This window comes from Octopus sinensis, linkage group LG9 (assembly GCF_006345805.1).
Source record: "Octopus sinensis linkage group LG9, ASM634580v1, whole genome shotgun sequence".
Lineage (NCBI taxonomy): Eukaryota > Metazoa > Mollusca > Cephalopoda > Octopoda > Octopodidae > Octopus > Octopus sinensis.
The window spans coordinates 68,240,422-68,251,305 of NC_043005.1; the positions used below are offsets into that span (position 1 = coordinate 68,240,422).

At 34.2% G+C, this 10,884-nt stretch overlaps 1 protein-coding gene across 3 annotated transcripts in view; it reads left to right on the plus strand.

Annotated features, from left to right (window-relative positions):
- The window catches only part of LOC115215682 (thiamine transporter 1-like), a 59,764-nt gene extending 50,059 nt beyond the window's left edge, over nt 1-9,705 (plus strand). For all 3 annotated transcript variants that reach the window (XM_029784955.2, XM_029784954.2, XM_036506028.1), the window contains exons 4-5: nt 4,569-4,710; nt 9,070-9,705. In XM_029784955.2, coding sequence (XP_029640815.1) covers nt 4,569-4,710; nt 9,070-9,183 — 256 coding nt within the window. In that variant the 3' untranslated portion in view covers nt 9,184-9,705. The remainder of the gene's footprint in view (nt 1-4,568; nt 4,711-9,069) is intronic.
- Nucleotides 9,706-10,884: the final 1,179 nt, after the last annotated feature.

Consider the following 10,884-nt stretch of genomic DNA (forward strand, 5'->3'; position numbering starts at 1 on the left):
GTATATACATACACACACACATATATATGTAGGCACTCACACATATGCACACATGCAAATTTATATGTATGTATGCAAATATATATATATATATAGGTGTGTATATATATGTGTGTGTATATATACGCATATATACAATTATATGTTTATATGTGTGTACATATATATATGTATGTATATATACATATATATATAATATGTGTGTATGTGTATATATATACATGTATATATATTTGTGTGTATATATATATGTATATATATATATGTGTGTGTATATATATATATATATACATATACACATACATAAACACACATACACACACATATGTATGCACTTGTGTCTTATATAACTTTTTGTTCATAAACCTCTTTGCACATGCACTCATATATGTATGTTTATTTGTGTGTGTGTATGTGTGTGTGTATGTGTGTAGGTATGTGTCTATATATATATATATATATACGTGACAATTATAAATTCCTCTATTTACATAATATCGAGGTCTCAATCATTCTTTTGTTGTCATACAATTACTACTAATATATATATATATATATATATGTATGTGTATATACAGACATGCATAGACACAGTAAGTAATCTATATAGTGATTCTGTTGCACACTTATAAGCAATCATACAATCCTTTACAACATCATACTTACAGACAGTTGGACAAAACACGTCCATATAGATAGTTGCAAAGGAAGACAAATCTTCACTGATCAAGAGTAAAACAAAAAAAAAAAAATAAACACAAGAAACAAACAAACAACCACCAAATCAATTAAAATTGATTACAAAAGAATAAATGTGTCTTATCTTATTTCCTGCTGTGTTTTTTTCCCTTTAATGATTTTGTTTGGTTGTGCCGCTGTTATGGAAGGAGGTTTCTTAGATTCTGTTAATTATTTGATTAGAATTACATATAGTTAAAAGAACAACAACAACAACAAAAAAAATGCCTTCCAAACAATAGATGTTATTCAAAAATTCATACAAGATATAAATTCAGTAAATAGGTAAATAAGCCATATCATTTTACACCCCACCACTCTCAGTTCATTGGTTTCTGTGTTCTGCCACATTTATCTCAGCTCATCTCACATCGCTGCCATTTATTACAAACTTAATTTGCCAGAAACTTATATATAATTTTATAACTTTTCTGTCAGCTGTGGTGATAGTGATATATTATTAGTGCTTGACAGTACGGTTTTGCTTGGAGAACATGAATAACTCTATTGTTAGAACAGCTGACAGAATGGTTGTTAAGTTTGGCAGTGTCAATATTGTCCTCGGTACTTTGCTTGTATACATGGAAATAAAAAAACAAACCAACAAACATCCTTTATAGAATCTTTCAATCTAGAAATAATAACCAATAGGTACGGGCATGGCTGTGTGGTAAGAAGCTTGCTTCCCAAGCACGTGGTTCTGGGTTCAGTTCTGCTGTGTGACATTTTGGGCAAATGTCTTCTACTATAGCGTCAGGCCAACCAAAGCCTTGACAGTATGGTTTTGCTTGGAGAACATGAATAACTGTATTGTTAGAACAGCTGACGGAATGGTTGTTAAGTTTGGCAGTGTCAATATTGTCCTTGGTACTCTGCTTGTATACATGGAAATAAAAAAAAACAAAAATAACAAACAAACATCCTTTATACAATCTTTCAATCTAGAAATAATAACCAATAGGTGCAGGCATGGCTGTGTGGTAAGAAGCTTGCTTCCCAAGCACGTGGTTCTGGGTTCAGTTCTGCTGTATGACATTTTGGGCAAATGTCTTCTACTATAGCGTCAGGCCAACCAAAGCCTTGTGAGTGGATTTGGTAGATGGAAACTGAAACAAATCTGTCACACACATATATAAATGTGTGTGTGTGCGTGTGTGTTTGTGTGTGTGTATATATATGTATATGCCTTTGTGTCTGTGTTTGCCCTTTCACCACCGCTTGACAACTGTTGTTGGTGTATTCATGTCCCTGTAACTTAGCAGTTCAGCAAAAGAGACCGATAGTATAAGTACCAGGTTTTAAAAATAATAATGGGGTAGATTTGTTTGATTAAAACAATTCAAAGTGATGCCCCTGCATGGCCACAGTCAAATGACTGAAACAAGTAAAAGTTAAAAAACAAGAAAGATAACTATTCCCAAGATAACACTGTAGTTGTTTAAATAAAAGACACATTACATAGAACAACATAGACCCTGAATGTTGTTGATCATAGGTCTCTTAGATCTGGGCTGACCTAGACTCAAACAAGAATATTATCTCTTTTATCTCTTTTATCTCTTTTACTTGTTTCAGTCATTTGACTGCGGCCATGCTGGAGCACCACCTTTAGTTGAGCAAATCGACCCCAGGACTTATTCTTTGGAAGCCCTAGTACTTATTCCATTGGTCTCTTTTGCCAAACCGCTAAGTTATGGGGACGTAAACGCATTGGTTGTCAATCGATTTTGGGGGGACAAACACAGATGCACAAACATATACACAAACATACATATACATATATATACATATATACGATGGGCTTCTTTCAGTTTCCAACTACCAAACCCACTCACAAGGCTTTGGTCAGCCTGAGGCTATAGCAGAAGACACTTGCCCAAGGTGCCATGCAGTGGGAATGAACATTGAACCATGTGGTTAGTAAGCAAGTTACTTACCACACAGCCACTCCTGTGCCTATGTTTTAATTTTTTTATCATTTCTTTGTTTCAGTCATTAGATTGTGGCTGTGCTGGGACACCACTTTGAAGAATTTTAGCCAAAGAAATTGACACCTGTGCTTAATTCTTTTTTGTCAAAATGCTAAGTTACAGGTATGCAAACACACTAACACCTGTTGTCAGGTGGTGATAGGAGACAAACATTGACACAAGGACATGCACACATAGATATATACATATATATATATATATATATATATATATATATATATATGATGGGCTTCTTTCAGTTTCTGTCTACCAAATTCACTCATAAGGTTTTGGTTGACCCAAGGCTATAGTAGAAAACATTTGCCCAATGTGCCACACAGTGGGACTGAACCTGGAATTATGTGGTTGGCATGCAAACTTTTTACCACTCAGTCATGCCTGGATAATTTTGATAAAATAGTCCTAGAAAATGTGAAGGTAGTGCTCATAACCTATTATAGAGTGTGTGAGGCTGATGGGAAGGAGAAATGATGGTATTGTCAAAGCAGAAACCTGTCAGGAATGCTTGGAAAGACTGAACTCTTCTAAAGCAGCCAGGGTGCCAGGGGATGGTGTTAATATGGGCAACAGGTTAAGTGTATCAGCTGAGTAGGCCATGATTAGATTTGAACTCAGAATGCAAAGAAGCAGAACAATTATTGCAAGGCATCAATTCCAATGTTATTACAACTCTACCTATTTACTACTTTGAATTTTTACTTTTTTTTTTTATTAATCCTGTAAAGTTAAAAGGCAAAAATTACCCATGGCAGAATTTGAACTCAAAGCACTGAGTTACTATAAATTTTATGAAACATTCTGTGTGACACTCTACCAAATCAACTAAGTATGACAAAAAAAAAAAAAAGAAAAAAACCTCAAAAAAAATCTCCCCAAAATATAGTGGTCATTATTAAAATGATTTGACTACAGGTCACAGCTTGGTTAGAGCTGATCTGATGCTAGGCAACAAGTACAACAATTAAATGTCAACAATTAAATGCCCAGTCCAGTCAGTTGTAGAATAGGTACAACATCAGTGGTAGTAGCAGTAGCAATGACATTAGTTAGACTCATACTCAGATAATTTGCTTTTATAACACTATATGATGATGATAGGCCAACAAAGGGAGCAGCCAAGCAGTTGCTTGACATGCTAGAAATACTAATCAAATTTCTCACAGACTACACATTACCAAAGCAAGATAGGGGTTTATCGTTGGCTGTCATTAACAACAATAACAATTACATGAAAATGAAGACCTCAGTGGTGAGCTATGGCTCAGTGGTTTATGGGACTCACCTCAACACACATCAGTAGTTTTGCTTTAAATGTAAAAAGAAGAGAAAGATGATAGGGTGATATCTGTCTCTCTTTTGTGTTTTGTTTTACCTAAATTTGCTCCTAAGCAACTCCAGCTTTAAACATTAAAAACCTTCCATAATACCTTTCCATCAGTACTTAATCTACAACCTAATTATCATCCAATATAGCTCCGCCAATCCCTGAAAAAAAAACAAAGTTATCAGACACTATATAAAACCAAGATGAACTCAAATGTACCACACTCCAATGAAAGCCAGGAGGCTGATACTTTGAAGTCACTGTCATCTTTCTTCTTCTAAAAGTATAATAAATATGGACTGTAAAAGGGTATTCAGTAATTCTTCAGTTTAATGTAAACTATTTTTTGGTCATAATTTGACATAAAAACTAGCAATACACACACACGCACACACAGCATGGCTGTGTAGTTGAGAAGCTTATCAACCGTCTGGTCTTGGATTCAGTCCCAATGTGTGGCATCTTGCCATATACATATATATACACACTCATACATATTATGTTTCTACTTGCAGTTACCAAATTGCTACATTCCTAGACACACAGTCATATGCTTTGGTGTTTGGTTTTAATACATTTCTTGCCTTGGTCCTGGAAACTATATTGACTATTATTGTTGTTGACAAACGTGGACTTAACCTTGATATCCGAACACAGGTATAGTATTCATTATCATTATTATTATCAGTATTCTTATCATCTTTGTCATTATTCTGCTGTCATCATCCTGTCAGCATCATTACCTCTACCTTTGAAAGCAGAGTAATTGTTTTCATTCATGTTTGTTTGTTTGTTAGTTCGTCCATAGATAAGATATCTCAAGAACCACTGGATGGCTTCTGATGAAGCTTTCAAGGATGTTTGGCCTTGCGACTGGCATGAACTGATTAGATTTTGGGATTGATCAGGTGCTGGAAAAGGATTCTGGATTATTTTTTCCATTTTGAGAGCAGTCGGGTTCATTTTAAGTATTCTTGTTTGTGAGAGCAATCAAGTTTATTTCAGATATTCTCATTTTAAAAATCCTCTCTGGCTAATCGTTAAGTGGACGTTGGTGTTGCCTTGGCAGAGGTTTGCACTCTCTGAGTGCTCTTGTTATTGTTGAAGTCATGTTTTCCTACAATTACAACAGCTGCTCCTGTTTTAATGAGATGACAGAAGGTGGAAAGTTAATGATTTCTGATCATAAAATTTCATTTCATTTTATTGAAGAAACTTCTTTTGTTACAAGTGGTACTTATATTTTCCCACTTGGTGTTCCTGATCTTTTCCATATGGCATTGTGTTGTTTAGGTTTTTGATTACTGGTTCTTGAAAGGTTTCCTTATCAATGAAGCAGAATTCTCTCTGAAGGTTGATATGAATTTCTTAGATTCTTAGATTTTGTATAATGAGCAACTGAAACCTACTTTGTTGATGAAATAACATGTAAGATGTTGGAGAGTTTAGTGTTAAATTCTAGGTTAAGTGGGTGAAGATGAAGTAGGTTGTATAGGTGGTAAAGATAGATCGTATAGATGATAGAAAGGCAGGCATTCTATTGGGTTGTCCAGAAAGTTCATGCTGATTTATAGTGGCTTACCTTTCAACTTATTTTAGAACATGGTTGAGTCCACAAAATAGGATTTGACTACACCTTCATTTAGAGCACAGTCTAAGCTATGTTTTCGTGGAAAAAGGTTAATGTTCCTATAACCTGTGTTGATTCTGTAACTCTTTAAAATGGAAGATATTAGTTGTGGGTCTATATGATGTACTGTAGAGCTTTTGATAAATGTAGAGATTCATATATCAGAAACTCTGTCCATAAACTGCATGTAGATGTTAAATATGACACTTGTGTACACATACCTTTCCTGGAGAAATATCAAAACCAGAATATTATGGTCACCATCAGAGACAGTGGACAGAAATTGAAAATTTGAGGATTAAAGTAGCTATTTATATTAAACACATTTGATCCTTCCATCAACAACAGACAGAAGTTGCACAAAGTTAATCAACTAATATAACACTCTAATCTGTACATATCATAACCACCATCCACCTATATCTAAGTTTGTTTTCCATTTTTCTCTTAATAATATATTTAAAATTTGAAATATTGACATATTAGTGTAAACTGTTGCTTTTGTTTACTTTTGTTTTAATTCCATTATTTCTAACTTTAAATCCAGTTGCTTTCTAAAACAATTTAATTCCATTTCATAATGCTTCCTCTAAACTACACAACTGTAAGATTGTTACACCTGAGCCAGGCTAAATATATTACAATGAAGAATTTATTCAATCTATTGGAGTAACAGGTAAAGAGTGGCTACCTGGTTAATTTCCTACATCTATGTTTGAAACATTCAGGAACATTCAGCTATTTAAATGCAGAATGCAGAGAACATGCGAAGACTAGAGAAGAATGAAATTTGTAAGCTCTACTGGATGTGCAATGTCAGTATATATGTGCAACAGAGCACTAATGTATTGAGAGAAACAATAGACATAATAGGTATTATATGCAGTGTGCAAGAGAGGAGACTGTGCTGGTTTGGTTTCATGGTGCAGTTGGATGATGACAGTTGCATAAAGTAATGCTGATCACTAAAAGAGGAGGGAGGTTGTGGAAGAGGGAAACCCAGGAAGACATGAGAATAAGTACTGAAAGTTGATCTCAAAATGTTGGGCCTTACAAAAGAGATGACAATGGATCAAGATATGTGATGCATTTCTGTACTCAAGTAGACCCACCCACCTCAACAAAATTGAGATCCTAAAACCAAGATGCCACATAAAAAAAAAAGCATTAGTGTAGGTGCTGATGCCATGTAAAAATCACTGGTGATGGTGCCACATAAAAAGCACCCACTACACTCTGCAAAGTGGTTAGCATTAGGGAGAGCATCCAGCTGTAGAAACCAAGCCAAAACAGACTATGGAACCAGGTGCAACCCTGGCCTTGTCATTTCTTGTCAAGCTGTCCAAACCAACTCATGCTAGCATGGAAAATGGACATTAAATGATGACAATGATGATAATGAAGTTTAAAATCTCCCTAAATTACACTGAGAAGTTTGTGTCACCTAACATTTTTTTAAATTATGAAAATATGATCTGGTTAAAGAAATTTATTGGGAAATAAATTTTTGGAGACTCCAAGTACATTTTCAACCTTCCTTTTTTGCATATTTCTAATTGAGTTGGAAGACCCCCATTTTCTTGTATGCATATGTATGCATGTGTGTGTGAGAGTGTGTGTGTTTATGTGTGTGTGTATGAGTAAATGTATCCTCCTCCTCCTTTTCCTTCCTCCTTGTTTTAGCATCCACTTTTCCATGGTCATATGGGTCAGATCGAGTTTGTTGAGGTAGATTTTTTTAATGGCTGGATGCTCTTGCCGTCACTAACTCACACTTGTTTCCAAGTAAGGTAATATTTCCTCATGGCCAGACACCATTTCCATGGAAGACTGAAAATGAAGAACACTGCTTGTATTATGGTAACTTTCATTTACACCTATTACTTGATGTCAAAACATGGTGACACACACACACACATGCATGTGACAGGTGTCTTTCAGTTTCTGTCTGCTAAATCCACTCACCAGCCTTTGATTGGCATAGGGCTTTGGTGAAAGACACTAGCCACAGGTGCTGTGCTGTAGGATTGAACCTGAAACCATGTGGCTGGGAAGCAAACTTGTTAACCACACATCTATCCTTGTACTAAATATGCATACATACATACATACATACATACATACATACATACATACATACATATATATACAATAAGAAGAAGACAAAGAAAATTCATTAACACGTATTTAATTATAAGTAACTTATAATTAAAGATGTGTTAATGAAATTTCTTTGTCTTCTTTTCATTGGATTATTTACTCTTCGTCAAACCTGTATAATTGTTGTGAAACTTGGATTGTCTACAGCTGAAGTATTCCAGCTTTGGCTTAGATCCTGACAGTATATATTTATCTATCATGGTAACGTGTGCTGAGGAAGGTGAGGCTATTATGCCAGTCCAGAAACCAGTCCCCATAATTCCAAATACTTGAATGTATGCTGGGAGATTACCTGAGCTCATTTGCCTTCAGACAGTTGATTTCTGTAGTTGTTATCAGTGTGTTTTGGTGATTTAAATAAGAGTTTTGACTGTTATTTCCAGCTGGTAGACATACCTGTTATGTCCTTTAATTAATTTTAATCCTTCAGCTATTTAATGCATTTTTGGAGCCTGCAATTGCCTATATTATTGATTCTGTTAGTATCATTTTTAAATTGTTATACTAGATAATAATAGAGTCAATGATATCTTTGCAAATTATTTCTCATGAACTATTTGCTCCGTATTGACAGTATTTATATATATTCATATGTATATAAATATATAAATATATATATATATATATATAATAAGCCTCACCTTCATCAGCACGCGTTACCATGATAGATAAATATATATATATATATATATATACATAGTGTGTGTGTATGTCTTATTCATTATGTTTGCTTCCCAAACCACATAGTTTTGGATTCAGTCCCACTGCATATCACCTTGAGCAAGTGTCTTTCACTATAACCCTTGACTTACCAAAGTCTTGTGAGTAGATTTAGAAGATGAGAAATGAAAGAAATCCAGCATGTATGTATATGTGTGTATGAGTGTGTGTGTGAGTGTATGTTTGTGTGCATGTTTAAATGTACGTGTGTATTAGTGTCTCCTTATCTTGACATCACATGTAATATCTTTAGGGAAGTCCCCACACCATGAGTGGTATTTTTGTTTTACCTTAAGTTAATAAAGCTGCTGAGCCATTGGTGGATATAGCTATTGATGAAAGATGAAAAAACTGATATCATGTGTCTATCCAGTTAGTGAGCTAAATGTATATTTATTCTTTATATTTAACATATGAATAAAAGTGTAAAATGTATATAATTTTTATCTACTTTTAAATATAGTTTTTAATCAATAAAAAACTGAAATATCTTTTCTATCTTTCAGTTTATTGTATATGGTGGCTACTTTGGTGTTCTGGCATTACCATTTCTTGCACGGATGCTTTACTGCTTCTTCGTTAAAAGACGTAGCATGGCTTTCAAAAATGAAAATACCTAAAACCAAACAGAAACCCTCTACAATGATATAATACAAACACATACATACATCCTATATACAACCATACACACACACACACACAAACAGCAGAGACATCAAATTTTTATCAAATAACTAATGTTCTTTGCTCAGAGATATGGATGACAATATATGAATTTTTAAAAAATTGCTTTTGTTTTAAATCTTTTTAAGTTTTAAAATTTTCAATTTGGTAAAAAAAAACCAAAGAATATTTTTATAAAGTGAAATGTTAGAATGTGATAAGCAGATGCAGATGCATGACATTTGATTCAATGGTGCTAAGTCTGTGGGAGATAAGATGCTGGACTACTGAGTGTGTTCTTTGAAGTTCATTGTGCCATATTTGTGAGCACAACACTCTGCTTTGGTTTGCTTGCCTGACAAAAATAGACTCCATTTGTACTTCACAATTGTGCGGTTAAGAGTTGTGGGACATCTATTTGTAACACCAATGGTTTACAATTTATATTATCATATAATTTAATATTTAATAATGGAAAAATTTTTTAAAAGTAGAAGACAGATATATGAATTGAAATTCACCATCAATTTATTTTTTTTATCCATTTCAATTTTGAATCCAATTTTTAAAAAATTAATTCAGATCTGATTTTAAATTATATTATCAAGTAAGCAATATACGTTTGATTGAAATCCTCTGTCAATTTCCTGATTTTGCTAATGAAACTTGTATGTTTTACCAACAAAAAACAAGAAACGAATCAAATGGTAATACCTTCACCTCACCACACACATGCATACTTACACACACGTGCACACATACACACACACACACACACACACACACACACACAAGAAATTAAATAATGTTCCAATATATACTTAGTGGAACTTGAAATGACTACAGATGCTTTGTTAATGTGCTGCGAGCAAAGAGATAATCCTCCTCATAGCATAATATGCAGTAAACTCCTTTCATTCCAGGACAACTGGGACCAGGAGGCTGCTGCGTAACTGAATTTTCCAGATATTTGATTATCACCTTTTAAATTACCATAACACCTTACAAAACTCATTAAAATTCTCTATGTACATCAGTATTATCATTAGTGTTAGAGCAGCAAGCTGGCACAATTGTTACTGCTCCAGGCAAAATGCTTAGTAGCATTTCGTCCATCTTTACATTGTGAGTTCAAATACCACCAGAGGTCAATAATATAAGCACCATTTGAGAACAGAGGTTAAGGTAATTAACTTACTACTTTTCCCGAAATTGCTGGCCTTGTGCCAAAATTTGAAATCAGTAGTATCACTAATATTATCATTAATATTCTGAATATAGCAGAAATGAGAGAAACAGGAATAAATGGAAATATAATTCAAATAAAGAACAAATTATATTAACCTAAAGGTGCAGGAGTGACTGTGTGGTAAGTAACTTGCTTACCAGCCACATGGTTCCGGGTTCAGTCCCATTGCATGGCACCTTGGGCAAGTGTCTTCTACTATAGCCTCAGGCCAACCAAAGCCTTGTGAGGATTTGGTAGATGGAAACTGAAAGAAGCCCATTGTACATATGTATATATATATATATATATATATATATATATATGTATTTGTGTCTGTGTTTGTCCCCCAACATCGCTTGACAACTGATGCTGGTGTGTTTACGTCCCCAAAACTTAGCAGTTCGGCAAAAGAGACTGATAGAATAAGTAC